This window comes from Vigna unguiculata, chromosome 4 (genome assembly GCF_037176805.1).
Source record: "Vigna unguiculata cultivar grain cowpea cultivar isolate G323 ecotype 2 chromosome 4, ASM3717680v1, whole genome shotgun sequence".
In the NCBI taxonomy this organism is placed as follows: domain Eukaryota; kingdom Viridiplantae; phylum Streptophyta; class Magnoliopsida; order Fabales; family Fabaceae; genus Vigna; species Vigna unguiculata.
Genome location: NC_140795.1, coordinates 46,966,406 through 46,983,737, shown reverse-complemented (window position 1 = coordinate 46,983,737; position 17,332 = coordinate 46,966,406). Strand labels below are relative to the sequence as shown.

The following is a 17,332-nucleotide window of genomic DNA, read 5'->3' as shown; positions in this document are numbered from 1 at the left end:
AGGACTAATGAATAACTATTTTTCGATTTAAATAAATTAGAGTGTTTTAATTTAGGATTTCATAATTAACACAAAATTAATGTTAGATCATTTATATTGTGAACTATATATATATATATATATATATATATATATATATATAAGTGTTTATAATTTTATCTTATCTACTGCAGAAACATGTTCTTTTTAATAAAAGTATAATTTAAATATTTATTACTATATAAAATTGTGTACATATTTAAGTTATTTACACATGAAAAATATATTTACAAGCTATCATGGTTAAATCATATTTGTGAATATATAGTTCGAATATTTGTTAATATCTATAGTAAAAAGAATATTTCTATTAACATATATTTATAAAAAATAGAAATTAATTTATAAATTATTGAAAGTTATAATAATATAAAATTTCAAATTATAAACTCAATATTTATGCGTAATAAAAGCATTTAGCTAGTTTAAAAAAAATAAATCTAAATTGCAATTTTGTCTCCTCTTTAATTTCCAATTCGTGTTTTAGATTCTTAATTTTTTTTTTCTCGATTTTAGTTGTTCAGTTTAGTAAATCCCTATTTTTATTTATTTTTTAATTGAGAATATTAGAATCAATATACCCATTTAATGTACTATAAAAAAGTATTCAGTCCATTTAAATGTAAAGTAAAAAGTAAATATAAACAAAAATCAAGCAATTGTCAAAAACTCGGAAATTTCTGAATGTAAAAAGTAAAATTGTGGAAAAAAGAGAGTAGTAAATCAAAACCATAGATAAAAAATGAAAAGAAAAATAAAAGTGTAATTTCACTAAGAATGTTTGTTGGATCCTCAAAATAAAGAGGGTGAAAATATAGTTTTATTCTTTAACTAATATGTTTGAAAAAATTGCAACTGGAACATGGAATGTCTGTCTAAAACTATGGTAGTAGAAAGATTAACTTTCATGTTAGGTCTTAAACCATGATTAAAAGATTTAGTCATATGATTTCTTAAATTTAATCATAAGATAGAATGGACTAATGTATGTTAATCAAGATGTTAATAACATAAAATATTCATTGATTTTATCGATAATTAATTAGACATAACATGGCTAGTTGCAAGACTTGTTGTGCTTAGTCAATGTCTAACTGCACAAATATAAAAAAGAATAATAGACAACACTAACAACCCAGTTTCTTGAATTGAACAAAATATTGGTCCTATTATAGTTTTGTCTATCAACATTAGTTTTGGCCACAAAAAAGTTCTTGCTATTAGCCAATGCTACTTTAATACAAATTACTTATGGAAACCTAGAACCATGTTTAATATGTAAGCACCTAAGCATATACTTTACATGAACTTAATAAAAAAAAATCAGTTTTATTTTTTCATATAATTGAAGTTGAGCATAACCATACTATAAATCAGATTTTAAGTCTAACATAATTTTACAATATCGGAGTTTTACAATATCGATTTGTTAGATGAGACTTAAACCTACTTATATATACACTGTAAATTGGTCTGATCTCTGATCAATATAGGACTTCCAACACTCCCTCACCAAGACATATAGTTTTAAATTATGAAACTACACATTAATGATGTTTTGATAACTTGGATGAAATAATAGACTTAACAAACAACCAACTTCGTTATGGTAGATTCTAACTCATGGTTCTAATACCGTGTTAATATAAAAGAAAAAGAGACATAGAATGAATCCTTAATGAGCTCTGAACACATAAATTTATGAACTTATAAATAGGAAACTACAAATAGATGGGTCTAAGTCCATAAAACTAACACATAATATTGTAACTAACAATCTAATAATATCTACCAAACAAGAAAGAAAGACTCATTCAAATTTCAATCTTCAAAGTTAACTACGTTTTCTGCATTAACATATGAAAAAAACAATGGTAATGCAAATCAAACTTACCAAAAGATATAACTTATTTATCTGCTTGAGTTAAACCTCTACCTATTCACTATACTCATACTCTTGATGAAACTTGATCTCATGAATCAAGTGATAGGAGAAACATAACATTTACATGATGTTTTCCAGAAACAAAAATCTGTCATCTAGAACCTAGCACCCTGTACTCATACTGAAAGATTGTGCAAAGTGGAAAACCTTGACTCCTACGTTGAATCCAACATTTACATAGGCATGATCATACGGTTTTCTGCAGCCCGGACATCTGCCATCTGCCTCAACAATCTTTTTGTGACAAAATAGGCAGAGATGAAACCCACATGAACAAGGAAGAAAACATGAGTCTGTCATGTCTAGATCCTCATAACAGATCGGACATTGAGGAGGTTGTTGTGACATTATTGTTTGCCATGAACAAGGTACAGTTTTGTGGTTACCATGCCAGTTTGTGTTTAGCTCAGAGCCATGTTGCTTTGAGAGGTCTGGCAAACCCTGAGGCCGGAGAACATCATCAGGCTTCCATGCTCGGTGATTCGGATGTGATTCAAGAACCGCTGATTTGAACTCTGGTTTTGTGATATTCTTGACAGGTTCTTGAACTGGAGAAGATTCTGAAACCACAGAACACAGATTATCATTTGCATATAAAGCATCAGCAACAACTTCCCAGTCATCTACGCATTCATCCACTTCTTTGTCACTGACATTGTCTGAGAAACAAGCACTCATACTACTGCTGCTGCTGCTACTCCCGGAGAAATCACTCCCTGACTCATCAAGATCAAAACTATTTTGAATGGAGTTATTTATAATGGATCCTGAATCATTACCCTGGATGCAAGAACCTGCAATATCCTCTCCTCTTTTCCTTCTATTTTCCTTCAATGATTTATTCTCTTCACTGGCATTGTTCTTTGATGTACGGCAATGATCAACCCTTTCATTTGCATCAACTTCACTTCCCTTTTTGACTAGCACAAAACAATGTAACAGTGACAGAGAAATGAACAAAAAAATTCAGTAACTTCCAAAGGATTTTAAAACAGTTCATTAAGTACTGTTTATACCTTCTTTTAAGTTAAAGTATGATAATATGAACATTCTTACACTCCTTTAATGAATAAAATTCAGTCTAGCTTTACTTTGTTTTAGATTTCACGTACTCATATTCGTAGTGAAATACGAAACATTGTCACATGATGCTTCAAATATGTCAGATGAGATGAACTGGCTCTCATATTCATAGTGAAATTCGAAACATTGTCACATGATGCTTCAAATATGTCAGATGAGATGAACTGACCCTGCCAAACCTAACCATGCAAAGCTATGAAGATCCTCTCAGTTTGAAGACTACATTTTAAAAGTTCATACAAAGAAGATTTATAATTATATGTGTGTAATTACATTCAAGAAATTGCAACCTTGAAGATTGATAGAGCAAGAAAGTTGTTGGAAATGAAATATGACAGTATCCATGTATCTTCTTCACCTCACAACTTAAGCTACATGGTAGCAAAATGCAGGAAAAGTTTGTATGATTTCATGAAACCCCTGAAGTGGTTAGTGTAATTTACTCTATAAAAAATGGAACATGTCCAAGTCTTATTAAAAGTACTTTGGTGATATTTTGAAGCAATTCAGGACATTTTCACAAAACTAGGTGACTTTTTTCTTTTTGTATCAGATCTCAATTGCTTGGTTTTATTAAAGTTTGAATAGGCAAAAAAGGTACTTTGAAAACTTTAATCCAAACATATCCCAGATTAAGAAACCATAGATGGAACCAATACAGTCAATACAAATGCAGCAGCAAGCAAAAGAGACAAAGGGTGTCATTTGCAGAGAATTAGCTGAAAAAGGAATCTGCAAATTGTTCAGACATTCAGCATTCATGCTTTGATCAGAAAAGGGATAAAAACAATACAGTAAATTAAATTTCAATGATGGATTAATGAAGAACATGAAAACAGCATCTATTAGATGAACAATTTGCAGGTGAAAATGAAGATCATAGAGGTACCTCGAGAAAGCCATTGTTCACGCCGAACATCAAGCTTGATTTGCTTCAGTTTCGCGGAGCCATTTGTCTGAACAATCACAGTGCCATAAACCAACAAAAAATGAAAACAAAACAAAAGTCACAAAACCACGCTAAAAAATGAAAATTTCAAAAGCAGAAAACGTTGCTACCATTTATCTGAACATTCACAACACAAAAAGCCAATGAAATGGGAAAATTAAAATTTTCCAAACCATGAAAAAAAAAAAGATTTTTTCCCAAAAACTATAAAAAATGAATGAACAAATTGCTACCCTTTGATACCCGACAAAAGAGAAAGCAATGCAATGTATCAATGCCTTCATGGGTTAAAAAAAAAAAAATCTCATCTTTAACCCAACAGGTTAAAAATATCCTTTGAGAAAATAGTTTGAAGAAATATAGAGAAATGGGATAGTCAGAGAGAAATAAAGGTTACCCTTTTCTTCTTCGTGGAGAGAGAATGATCAGATATGGAAGCAGAAGCCATTGAAATGAATGAGATATAGATTGTGATAAAAGGGAGGCCAGAGAGAGAGAGAGAGAGGAAGATAGGGAGGGAGTGGAAGTTACAAAAAGATGGTTTGATTTCTCTTCTATTCCTGTGTTTGCATTGCATCAACGTGGCTTAGTAATCACCATAACCTCATGATATTAGAACATTGGTTGGAACAGAAACATTAGATCTTTATTCCTGCTAAAAGAAAAAAAACAGTACAACATTGATTTTGTGTTGTTTAAGGTTTTTTGGAAAAAATTTAGCAACTAAGTTCAAATGATAATAGGTACTCTCAGATGACAGATAATTTAGTTGAACAGATAATATACTCTTGATAGAAGTTCATCTTATATAACTATAAATTAATAGTGGATAAATTAGCTGATTCAAATTTAGAAATATTATAATTAACTATTGTTCTTTTTATCCAAGACTAGTCTATTCTAATCAATCAATAACCAAGTATAATAATTACAATAATATAAAACCTATCAGTCACCATTTTATTTTTATAAATGTCAACATTTTGTGTAATTGGGATCTACCGTTTTCTGCTAAAAGAAATATATTTATTTTAAGTCCCAATTGAGGGTTATATTAGAAAAAAAAAAATCTTGTTAGAGCCTTCAAAATTAAGTAGTTCTTCCTCCAAAGACCAATAATATCAATTAAATTTTAAAAAGATTTCAGTTTACCAAACTTATCCTGATTATTGAGGTTTAAAAAATATTTTTCATTATTTACTAATAAAAACACACATATTATTCATACTAGTTAATAGAGGCAAATAAATAAATAAAAATTGAAAGAAGTAATAAAATATCTTATAGAAAACCAATTTTTTATAAATTATATTTTAATGTAGGATTAACTTATATTTTTAAAGTATGCACTCTCAAATTCTAATTCACAAATTAAGGTACAGAGAATGTCAGTTTTGTGACTATAAAAAGTGTGATTTGTTTCCCTTGCAATTGAAGGTGATAAAATTAAAATGAATAGTTTTACTTTTTTCATTGATTTTTTATCTTCCATATTTAATATTCTTTTATAAACTTAAGTACCCAATAAATTAAATATTTTAATTTAATCATTTGTTATTATCTGCATCAACTTTATCGTTTGTTTACGATTACCTTTTGTTCTCAGATAAAAAAAACTATTGATTTGATATAATAAATAAAATATGATAAGGAATAAAAAAGAAATTTAAAAGATTGTTAAAATAATAAAAAAATTATAACATAAATTCAAGGAATTATTATGACAAAATAATTATATTTTACTTTGAGTGATAACAAGAAATTTTGTTTGACTTTTGTCTTACAAAAAGGAGATCAACCTATTTGGTTTATTGAAAAGAAAACAACTCTTCTATGTTCAGTAATTTTCTATAGATATCTTAAATCTTGTTAACAACTCAGTTCAAATTTTCAACAGGTGATATTCAAAGGTTCAAGATTAGTCTTTTCAAAATCATTGTTACTGAATTTTAAAACAAAGGCACTTAAAAATAGGTTCAGTTAAAGCTAACTACAAAAGTTTGATTGAAACGTGTTGGTCCCCATTGTGTAGTCTTTGTCCAAACCAAAAACGTCACAGTTTTATTCTCCAACAACGAAGAATTGGTGTTACAAGCAAAATGGCCAAAAATAAAAGTGCAAACACATAGCAAAACAGCAAAAAAACAAAACATGAAAAATGAAAGAAGAGTATCAAGTATAAAATTAGGGTGAAGTAACTGTTGCAACTAATGAACAATTTGGTAAACAAATATTCTACAGATATATAGCAAACTATTTACAAAGGAGGGCACATGACATGAGACCTCATAAACATATTACACATCCCATCTATATTCCCCTCCTTCACTTACATGTGAGAATTCAAGTTCCTATGACAACAGATAAAATTGTGAACCAAGGGTTCCTAGGTTGCTTCACCAAGACTCTTATAAACAACAAATTATGTGAGTCCCTTCAGCTGTTTCTCAATAGAGATGTTAGAGACCAAATATTCATGAACATATAAATTACGAGCATGCCAACAATTTGCGGAATCTTTCCTCTCTGTCCCTACGAAACTGGGAGGTTGTTGTCCCTGCCGGCGGCATTCGTCTCTTCTTTCTCGGCCGGAAGAAGAAATCTTGTGTGTCAAGAACATAAGAAATCTGCAGATGAAACTTGCCAATAAGCAAAAACAAAACATTGTTCCAACCATTGGTTTCTCAGAAATTCCAAAGCAGAAGAATAAATTCAATAGCCTTGTCAATGTGTGGTGCTTTGAATGGCACACTAGATAGACAGACAACATTCTTAAATCCACACCATTGTTTTTTTGGTTCACACTGCAACACTAACTACAACTTAAATCCGGGGTGGGACTATATCATTATCAAGAGAGAGAAGATGAGCATAAAGGAAGAAAGATTATGTCCATGATGTTGTAAATATAGCAGTAATTTGCAAAAAAGGGAAAACCAAAAGGTATTTATAAGACAGCATACCTTGGATGAGTTGCAAGATATCTTGCATTCCAATCCATTAATTACTTTAACACCTTCCATGGCAGAGCATATTGCAGAAAGCTCATCTAAGTTTCCATATTTGCGTTTGTTTCTGAATATAACAAAATAAGAAGCAGAAACTCAGTGTTACCTAGTTGAAAAGGTAGGCAATATTTCCATGTCGCTAAAGATTACTCATGCTTACACAACAAATACCCCAATTATCATTACAGAAAAGAGAAGTAATAAACCAAAAAGATTAATCTTGGTGAATCTGTACCTATGCAGAATGATGCCGTGGGGTTCCTTTTTGCCTGGAAAGACTGACAGAAAATCATTGTGCAGATAAAAGGAGAAATTTGGATCAATAGAAACGGCAAACAATTCAGGCTTTTCATTCATATTGTCCATAAACTGGATGGATAGTCGTGAGGGGCTAGAGGACTGCAATAAGATGACAAAAAAATTAATATTAACCTCAAGAACTCAAGCTCCTGTTAAGAAAACTGACTTTTCTTCTTTTTTTTGGTTTCAGATTTGGCGCAAAGGACCTACACATTGTATCCGATATATATTATCCTCGTGAAGGATGACATGAGCATTTGCATGATATACAGAATCATTTAACTTCCCAGGCTTCCGAGACCTTTCATATTCATATAATTGGAGAAGCTTACTGTCCACATCATCGGTTGCAACAGTTTGAAGCTGCAGAAAAGGTAAATTAGAACCTTCAAAGGAAAACAAGACAAAAGCAAGTAGAAAATGAGACGAGGCAATATACCTGTCTAACCAATTTGTATATTAACTTGTCCAAGGTGAATAACACGTATGACTGGTTCCCTATAATTGCTCGGCATTCATCTTCAAACTTTGCATTTTCAGCAGATCCATCAAGCAAGTTGTACAACGCATTCATAAATCTATAAGAGAGTACGAACAATTAATCCAAATGGACAATGAACACTCATTTGGTGGGGGGGACTTTGAATAAATCGTGAAAATTTACCTTGAATAAGGATCTGGTAAGCTAGCATCTTTTGCTTTCCATTTTAATTCTGCGTTCATTGAATGTGTTTTTGCTGATAAGATTCTCTCGTAAAGAGTCTGCCAAGTTCAAAAAGAGCTTATGACATGCACCAAGGAAGATATTTCAATATCAAAGCCAGGAAAAAAATTATCCTTACTTGATGAAGTCTAAAAAGCACATAGAAGTCATCATTTCCATAGAACACCCTTGAGTCCTTCATTTCTTCAACAAATGAAACCGCTGATACATGCTTTGTGAGAGGTTTCACAGATGAAAGGAACCTTTCTGACAATGGCAAAGATGTGCCATCTCCTCCAGCTTGTGCATCACAGATCCCCTCAGCTTCACCTTCACTCTCAGCCTTACCATCAACATCATCTTGTTCGATATCTTCCTCCTCTTCATGATCTTCTCGAAAGCATTCATCACCAGCCGATTCACTGCCTGAGACATCTTCACCAGCTTCAGAAACATTTTCACTGTCCTCATCATCAGCATCTGCATCATTGTCACCTCCAGCCTCAGGACAACATTCATCCTCTCCGTTTCTAGACTGATATTTTCTTCTTTCAGTGTTGTGTTTTGCCTTAGCCATTGACTGCACATTTGAATCTCCATAGGCAACAAAGTTATCCTCCTCCGAGTCACCATTTGGTGATAATTCTCCCTCTTCCTTTTCAATTTTGCAAGGCCCAGCAGATTCATCATGATTTTTAACTTTACTGCTTTCACTTAAAACACCATTGGCCACAGGTACTGGAGTTGCCATGTCACATCCCTGAAATACGAAGATAAACAGAGACAGGCATTATCAATCACAGAAAAATAAAAATCCCTTGGCTTCAGTAAAGGTAGAAAGAAGATGAAAAAAAAAACAAATAGATCAAAAACTGACTAAGCGTTTCTTCTAAAGCATGTTAAATCTGCCTCGATTGAGAACCCATACCTCCACCAATGGTACATTAGCAACCTGAGACTTGGCTACAGAATCATCAACATCAGTTGGTCGTGATGGAGTAAGGGCACGCGCTAGAAAATAAACAAGTTTAGAATTCTTAAAATAATAACATTAACTAAAACAAAAATGTCAAAGAATTGATTGAGTGCATTGATTTTACAAGTCTATTACCTGGTGATGCATCTAAGTTCGTTCTGTTCAGGCTGTTTTCTCCTCTAATTGCAATTGATACACTGTTTTTAGCTCCTTGATCATCGGAGGTAAACGGTTTGCTAAATCCGGAGGCTTTGTCATTGCATTCTACATTTTTCAGTCCTTTATCCATCAATGGATCATCCCTACAACCATGTTCACCACCAACAGATCCATTTTCTTTATCATTGGTAGCTATACTAGCCCGGTGAACATTCTTTGCTTCAGTTATTCTACCATCAGCTTCATTCTTATCCGATTTTGGTAACCTTGAATTCATTGAAAGAGAGTCTGCATGAGGGCTTCTGTCACCCCCTATGCTTGGTACACCAAAATTGCGAACATTATGCCCAGTTTTTCTATCCTCCGCCCTTTCTGTTGCATGAGACTGGGTAGGAACACCAAGCATTGGCTCCAAGAAGGTACTCCACAGCCTCATAATTTTATTTAACAACTCTTTACTTGAGAATAACTCATCACATGAATATCGAACAAGTTTATACAGGTCTTCATGAATTCCAGCAGCATCAGGATATTCAAATTCCAGATGAGGAATTAGAGGCTGTTTATTTCCAGCCGCGATCGACTGAATAATATCATCTTCTTTCTGCTGTTTTTCTTTAATTTCTTTAATCTCGGCAACCAAAGCTGTATAATGTCAAAGATAGAATCTTAGAACTGACTAAAAAGATAATACTGAACCATGCAATGATGTGTGTGAGAACTTAAAAAGAACTGCCTGACAAGAACAATTTGTAACTCGTTTATTTAAAAACCTGTGAGATCTGCAACAAACATAGCAACTGCTTGGTATACCTGGAGGTAATTAGACGTTTTTCATGAAGTATGTTTTCAGCCTAATACAGCCATGAGTTACAGTTATATGCACTCTCTATCTATCTCTTACTTTTCAGACCCAGCCTGTGATTTAATATTTCTAATTTAACACAGTTTCAAAGAACATTAAGCAGAAGGCACTCTGGATATTCCAATCTCAAACTTTCTAAATAACACTTGGGTAAGACTAAGCCAAACTTGAAGAGTAGAATACATGACCATTTTAGAATCAATTTTGTACTTCGTTCATAAGCACTTAATTCATGCTTATGCCAATGGTTAGCTTCAAAATATTTATCATTTATATTAAAGCAGCCAGTGTCACAATATTGGTAATTGTTGCAGTATGTGTAGGTAATTACGATTTAAGAATTACAAGCACTTTTTGTCACGCATATACAATAGCTAGCTCTAAAATATCTATTGTTCGTACCCAGTACACAATATTTGTCATGGCAGACGTCGTAGCTACAGAACCACAATCATATAGTCTCAATGCTTGATCTAAAATGTAAAAAATTGCCCAACTAACCCATGTAACCTTTAATTCAAATTGTTGCTTGTTCATGGAGCTCGTGGCAAGTCAAAATAATCAAATCAACATGAAATATAAACAGAAAGAAAAGCAAATAAACTTACATTTTGTGCTCAAATTCTTAGAATCTTGTTGTTTGAAATAGAAGCTACGATGATCCAGTGATTTGTAGTGGTTTTTAGCATAAATTTCAGCCCATACTTTATTGAAATCTGAACGACACCTACTCCACTCCTCTTGCTTCTGCTTCAGTCGAGTCAATATTACAGGCAGGGCATGGGTTGGGTTTTTCCGCAATATGTCTATTACGTCAAGACCATGATCACCATAGAGTCGTTCAATGCACCTTAAATTTAGAACTGCAATTCGTAACCTCAGACAAAATCAATTCATAAAGATCTAATAACATATATATATATATATATATATATATATATATATATATTAAAATTCTATAATACTTTAGATTGACGTTATTCTCACACATACCAGTGAAGTGCTCTTCAATACGGTTCAGGGTCTCCACACTTATTTTATTTTCATTAATGTTATTATACAATTCCTCTGCTCGTTTAGCAGCTGAACTCACAGACTCCAGTAACATGTCCAGCTCATATCTACATCAGAAATAAAAAAATATATCATCATCCTATGATTCAATACACAAATCTTTGACAAAGTAATAACTCCAAAACGAACACTGAAATCAGGAGGCAGCAGAGATGATGGAAACAAAGAAAATTTGTTGGATCCCAGAAAAGGAAGATAAAAAGTTAATTTAAAGAAAGCAAGAGATGAAGACAAAAAAAAACTGCATAAGTTTTACCTGTCATCTTCACATCTGAACAAGCTTTCTTCATACTGATTTCTTCGCATATGTTTGAAAGAGTAATCCTCACTTCCAGAAGTCACAGATACCCAGTGGTCATTCAATACTTGAGCACCAAGCTCAGATCTCTGACTAGCTGTAGGAATTGGATACTGCAAAATGTGAGGGGAGAAACCAAGTTATAGAACATAATACATTATTGACAAAGCCAACAAAGTAAAGGAATCAAATAGAAGTTGCATACATCCGCAGGCAAAAGCCGGTAGCTGGGAGTACAACGTTTGCAGTCACTAAGGTCAAGTTCTTGAATGGATTTTCCCATGTATTTCTCCTTGTATCTTTCCTTCTCTTTGGCTCCATCCATATCACGCTTGTGCTCTCTGTCTTTGTCCTCCAACTTTGACGGTCTTGCCAAATGAGCATCAGTAGATAGTGACTCTGAAATCAACATACTTGCAACATCAATATTGACCATTAATATATGGGGAGAAACAACACCCCCCTCCCCCTACTATTTAAAATACTCAGCATGATTCAACATTAGGTTTTAAATTTGAATGGTTTCTTAAAAGAAGATAATGATAATTCCGTCCTCCTCAAAACTAGAAATGAAAAAAATGCATAAACACAAGTAGGGTAAGATATATATATAAACATACTTTTACTCATGACACCAGCAAGGAATCCATCTGCAAAAATAAAAATTATCTCAAGGATTGAGAAAATAAAAAGAAATAATAATATTAAGAGAAGAAAAAGAAAAGAAAAATTTGAGAAACAATTACCAATATTTTCACAACGCTCCAGGAAATCGTTAAATTCGTCCATAAGATCTGAATGCTTTCCAAGTAAATCAGTTACCTAAAATGTAAATTTTGAAATGATATACATTAAGACAAGAGGCAACAAAAACTTATAAAAAAGCATTTGAGAACCTGTAAAAAGATCTTGCCACCTAGATCTCCTCGTCTTTTATTTAAGTGAACAAAACTAAGGAAGGGGTGAAAGGGTCAAAAGCTAATAATATGAAACTGGTTTCTGCATATTGTGTTTCTAATGCAATCGTACAAATGAATTGATAAGCATGTTTTAAACTGTCTTCTAGAATTCTCAGTAAAACTAACACCAACTATCCTTCATACTTCAATTAATGAAACATTATGAAATTCCAAAACAAATAGTGAAAGTAACAACTAAAATAATTCAATGTCAGCAAGAATACCCAAAATGAAGTATACGAGTAAAAGCAGACAGATGCCTTCTTGCATGAGTTTTTAAGTATGTGACTCACAGAAGCAGGCACATACCAAATTTTGCAAATCATTCCTTTTAATTATTCCATTGCTGAAAATGTGAAGGCATTTCAAGAATGTTTGGTAATCATCAGAACTGCTCAACTTCTCCTTAACTTTCTCACAGAAACTGAATGCTTGACTATACATGCCTGTCATGAATAAAAAATAAACAAATAAATAACAACAGGTTAGGAAACTATAGGTCAATATGATCATCCCAGTGCTATTCATCCTCTCCAAATCTATTTAAAATAGATGGGAAGAAAAACTTGTAAGCAAGAAAGATTCCATCAGGACATATAAATTCTAAGAATGTAACTATATGAACCCAAATCAATTGTGACGATCAAATTTAACATGCTTAGGAATTTTTTAAACTATGTGCATGATAGGTTTAGCCTGATTTGAAGAAACAATCACTTATTTTTCGTTAGCTTCCTGCAAGAACTTTTGAAAAATAGGCAGTTATCCCAGACTTAAGGGTTTCCAAATATGGACTAAATGTTATATTACAATGCTGCACACACACTGGTCAACTCTAAAATCCAATTTTTTTGGTGATGCTTATACAACCAATTTTAAATAACTACACTGATTTACTCTGTATTTACAGTTGAATGTTTGACACCAGAGAAATTTTAGTATAGTTTACTATCTTCTTTGGTTTTCTTAAGAGGAAGTTTGCTTCGATATTGTGCATATTATCACACTAGTTAACAAGACAAAAGTTTGCACCATATTGAAAACCAGATATCTTACTGCCAAGTTAAAATAACATATGAATCTAAAACCAACAAATGCATTTGCACAAAGCATAACATTATTGCTTACTCTTTAAGGTATCTTTGTCATCCTATGTAGGAAAGGCAGAAGCTTACTTACTCTTTAAGGTATCTTTGTCTTCATAAGAAGGAAAGTCAGCAGCCATTCCAAAACCTTCAGCCTTCTTGACGGATTTCTTTTTGTCAGGAAAGCGTTGCAAGTTCAAATCCCTGCTGTTATCAAGATCTTGTTCTCTCTCATCCTGATCACGCATTCTCCTATCCCTACTGTCTCGCTTCCTCTCCTTGTGTATGTTCAACATTGTTTTGTCATCATCCATCTCAGGGCGTTCAGCACTCATATCATGATCATGAGAAGGAAGCCTGTCTCTTCGATAACGTTGCTGTAGAAAAATGTTCACAACCCAATCATTAAAAAGGCAGTTTACAAGATTTATATATAAGTGGGATAGGAACAATCTTACTGCCTTGTCTGGTGGCATTTGGCGCATCATTGGGGCCGTAGAACTCCGCTCATTAAAGCGCTGCAACGAATTTCGACTATATGGAGCATGCTGTGTGGAAGGTGCAGCAGAAGTATCTGGTAAGAATCTAGTGAACTCCTCAAGCAAATCTCGATGGTCCTTGAAGAGGGTAGCAACCTAGAAATTTTGTTTAAAAGAAAGAGTGTAAATTTCCAACCAAATATTTATTAAAGAGAACACAGAAAACATCAAAAAGCCGCCAAAAAAGGATAAAACATATTACCTCACTATAAACCTCACCAATGTCCTTGTGCTCTTTGCGATACATGTTTAAAATGTCCAAGAATGATTTGTAAACATGCTCATCACTTTGGAACCGCTTCTGCAAAAGAAAAACATATTGATTACAGATAGGAATAAACTATATCCGTAAAACCACCAGAAAACTCATTCACCTTTATCTTGTTCACAAAACTGATTGCTTCTTCAAATTCAACCGTTTTCTTTGGAGGAGCCTCATCCTCATCAAGTGTTATCTCATAACCTTTTGGCAGGAATGTGTTAAATCCAAAAATCAAATTGTTGTGCCCTTTGAACAATTCCTTCACCCTTGCTATGACACCAGCTGTGTCAGTCCTGCAAATGACCAAAAGAAAGATCGAGATAAATAATTTCTTTATCTACAAAACTCGTCATTTCAAAATCATCATACAGTGCAAAGACGAAAGAATAAGGCAAGAGTCTACCTTTGAGCCTTGAAATCTTTCATGACCTCAAGGAACATGTCATACTTCTCTCTTTGGTCCTGAAACATGTCTTTGACTTCCTTCAAATAGGATAAGGCATCATTGGTAGTCAGTTTCTGGGAAGTAGTTGCTCCCCCACCAACACCACCTCCGTTGCTACCTCCTCCACCTCCACCCCCTCCCCCTCCACTTCCAGGGACTTGGTTTTGTCCATAGCTTCATGCACAGAACACAAACTCACTTTCAGATACACATAATGCTAATAATCACGGCATGCTAATCTATACAAGATATCAAGCATTCCACATGTTCAATGTCCAAACTAACCAAAGTTATGATATCTCATTAAAATGTTGAAACAAGAAAACCCACAAATCTATAACTATTCTAAGTTAAAAATGAGGTAATTTACAATTGCAACACTGCTCATGCTACTTGTCTCAAAAGATTCCCGCATACAGCTTTAACAAATTAATTTGTTTCAGCAGTAACCTAACTACCACACCCATTTCTTGTAATCCATGATCCCACAAGATAACTCATCCCAAAGTCAATTCAGGTTAAACTGAACACAACCCTAAGTGAACTCTGCACAATTCAACCCAAAAAGTTTAACACAAACTTAACAACAAGCCCACGTTCCATTACCGCAACACAAAATAGGGCAAACTACCAATTACAGAGGGATAAACACAAAATTGACACACAAAAAAGGTAGGGCAAGAAATTGAAAAAAGGAAAAAGAGACATACGAATCAGCACGCGACGAAGTAGTAAAAGGGGGGCGCTTGAATTGGGAGGCAGAGGCAGAGTACATATCATCCCTTGCCCTCTTCATCCCTGCAAAATCAAAACCAATCCAATTAAAACAAGAACAAAAATAAAGCATGGTTCTTGACACAAAACCATTTGAATTGAGCAAAAACAAAGATGACCCAGAAAGTGAAAGGGAAAAAGATTGAACCTCACGAGTTTCCCAGATTTTTTTTCTTTGAAAAGTTGCTGGAAAACAAGTTGAGTAGATCTCCGAGGAACAAGAGAAAGAAAACCACTGAAGGAGTTTGATCAGACAAAACAAAACAATAGGTTCGGTTGGGTGTGTTTGTGCTCCTCTCTTGTGTTAAGTTGGAACAAGAATTGAGACAAACATACACATAGAGAATGAGAAAGAGAGAATTGGGGTCAAGAGAAGAGGAGAACTCTGAAAACTCAAAACTTAAACTCAAAATTTGTGAGTCAGAAGCCAAAAATTAAAAAAACATGGGGAAGAGAAAATATATGAAAGGAAATGGTGATTTATGTGAAGACCAGGGAAGTGTTCGTGTTTTATGTTGTTATTATTCCAATTGTTGGAGGCTCCTTCAGTGTTTTGAGTTTTTTTTTTTTGTTTGTTTTGGACTTTATTGTGGGTTGTTGATCCAAGCCCATAGTTTTTTCTTCTTTACCTTTTTGTCTCTCTAGTTTATGAGTTTTACTTTTTGGTTTTAAAAACTTTTAATTTTGGTCTGAAATATTTTTATTATAATTTATTTATAAATAAATATACAAATCTATATTATAAAATTTAATATTACTTAAATTAAAATAATTACTTGTAATAAAAAATCATCAAAATAAATAAAAATTATTTATAATAAAATTATAAAACCATTTATATTTGTATTATTTTTATATTTATTTTTATAATAATAATAATAAGTTTATTCTTTTTTTATAAAAAAAAATTGAAAATGTATTTCAACTAACATTTTTTGTATTCTCATTTATGTTCAATTTTATTTTTCAAGTGACTTTATATTCAATTGTTCTTTCTAAATTTAATATTTTTTAAAATTAAATAAATAAAAATCATTTATAAAATTAGTAAAAATACTTACATTTAAATTACAAAAATTATTTATATTTATTTCTTTCTTTAATATATTAAAAATATTAGTTAACATAATTTGTTTTTATTTTTTCTTTAATAATATTTTAAATATTGATAAATTTAAATATAAAATTTACAATAAAAAATACTGATAAAAAATAAAAAAAAAATAGTAAAAAAATATGAAAAGAAAATATCAGGAAAAAATGGCAAAAGACTTCCCATATATTATAGTTGTTTACGTTCTACTTACAATTAAACTATAAGCGTTTTACGGTTTTCAGTTCTATGTCATTAAAAGTTTTTATTAATATATAACTTCAATACATATAACATCTAATATAATCAAACTGTCTTCTTTTTTTATAGTAATATATATATTTTTATTTGTAAAATTATATATATATATATATATATATATATATATATATATGAATATATATATATATATATATATATATATATATATATATATATATATATATATATATATATATATATATATATATATATATATATATATAACGAGGATTTTTCTGCAAGGCTTCATTAGGCTCTTATCTTTCAATATCTCAAATATTAAATAATATACAATAATATAAGACATCATTGTTTTGATGTATACATTAACTTTTTAAAATGATTTTTAGGTATTATTATTTTCTCCGTGCTGACTTATACAGCAACATTTTTTAAAATATTTTTAAGTAAAGTATTATTATTTTTTCCAAGACACTAACCCAAAAATTGTAGGGTTATTCAATTTTTAAGTTTCAATGTCCTAAACAGCAAATAAATAAAGAAAACAAACTATA

General features: G+C 32.1%; 2 protein-coding genes across 3 annotated transcripts; both read right to left on the bottom strand.

Moving 5' to 3' along the window:
* Window positions 1–1,826: 1,826 nt before the first annotated feature.
* On the bottom strand, window positions 1,827–4,604 carry LOC114181489 (uncharacterized). The gene is made up of 3 exons (XM_028067959.2): window positions 4,414–4,604; window positions 3,957–4,023; window positions 1,827–2,904 (listed from the first exon to the last, which is right to left on the bottom strand). The coding sequence occupies exons 1-3, from the start codon at window positions 4,591–4,593 to the stop codon at window positions 2,087–2,089; spliced, it is 1,065 nt and encodes a 354-aa protein (XP_027923760.1). The 5' UTR covers window positions 4,594–4,604; the 3' UTR covers window positions 1,827–2,086.
* Window positions 4,605–6,175: 1,571 nt separating this feature from the next.
* SNL2 (SIN3-like 2) lies at window positions 6,176–15,953 on the bottom strand. Of its 2 annotated transcripts, none has more exons than XM_028066534.2 (23): window positions 15,612–15,953; window positions 15,400–15,487; window positions 14,648–14,863; window positions 14,357–14,537; window positions 14,185–14,283; window positions 13,905–14,078; window positions 13,538–13,820; window positions 12,668–12,804; window positions 12,146–12,221; window positions 12,020–12,049; window positions 11,605–11,798; window positions 11,358–11,512; window positions 11,021–11,148; window positions 10,636–10,890; window positions 9,139–9,807; window positions 8,956–9,038; window positions 8,167–8,787; window positions 7,989–8,086; window positions 7,764–7,902; window positions 7,535–7,687; window positions 7,260–7,423; window positions 6,980–7,091; window positions 6,176–6,643 (listed from the first exon to the last, which is right to left on the bottom strand). In XM_028066534.2, exons 2-23 carry the CDS (start codon window positions 15,483–15,485, stop codon window positions 6,506–6,508), a joined length of 4,191 nt encoding a protein of 1,396 aa, XP_027922335.2. In that variant the 5' UTR covers window positions 15,486–15,487; window positions 15,612–15,953; the 3' UTR covers window positions 6,176–6,505. The 2 variants fall into 2 exon arrangements, with proteins under 2 accessions (XP_027922335.2, XP_027922334.2); XM_028066533.2 differs by having other exon boundaries at window positions 13,902–14,078; window positions 15,612–15,952.
* Window positions 15,954–17,332: the final 1,379 nt, after the last annotated feature.

Coding starts and splice junctions, on each gene's coding strand:
- LOC114181489 (XM_028067959.2), bottom strand. CDS start 4,593: ATGCAATGCAAACACAGGAATAGAAGAGAAATCAAACCATCTTTTTGT. Junction 4,024..4,413: donor TCTCCACGAAGAAGAAAAGG/GTAACCTTTATT, acceptor GTGATTGTTCAG/ACAAATGGCTCCGCGAAACT. Junction 2,905..3,956: donor TGAACAATGGCTTTCTCGAG/GTACCTCTATGA, acceptor GTTTTGTGCTAG/TCAAAAAGGGAAGTGAAGTT.
- SNL2 (XM_028066533.2), bottom strand. CDS start 15,485: ATGAAGAGGGCAAGGGATGATATGTACTCTGCCTCTGCCTCCCAATTC. Junction 7,903..7,988: donor TTACCAGATCCTTATTCAAG/GTAAATTTTCAC, acceptor ACTCTCTTATAG/ATTTATGAATGCGTTGTACA. Junction 7,092..7,259: donor CACGGCATCATTCTGCATAG/GTACAGATTCAC, acceptor TGTTATATTCAG/AAACAAACGCAAATATGGAA.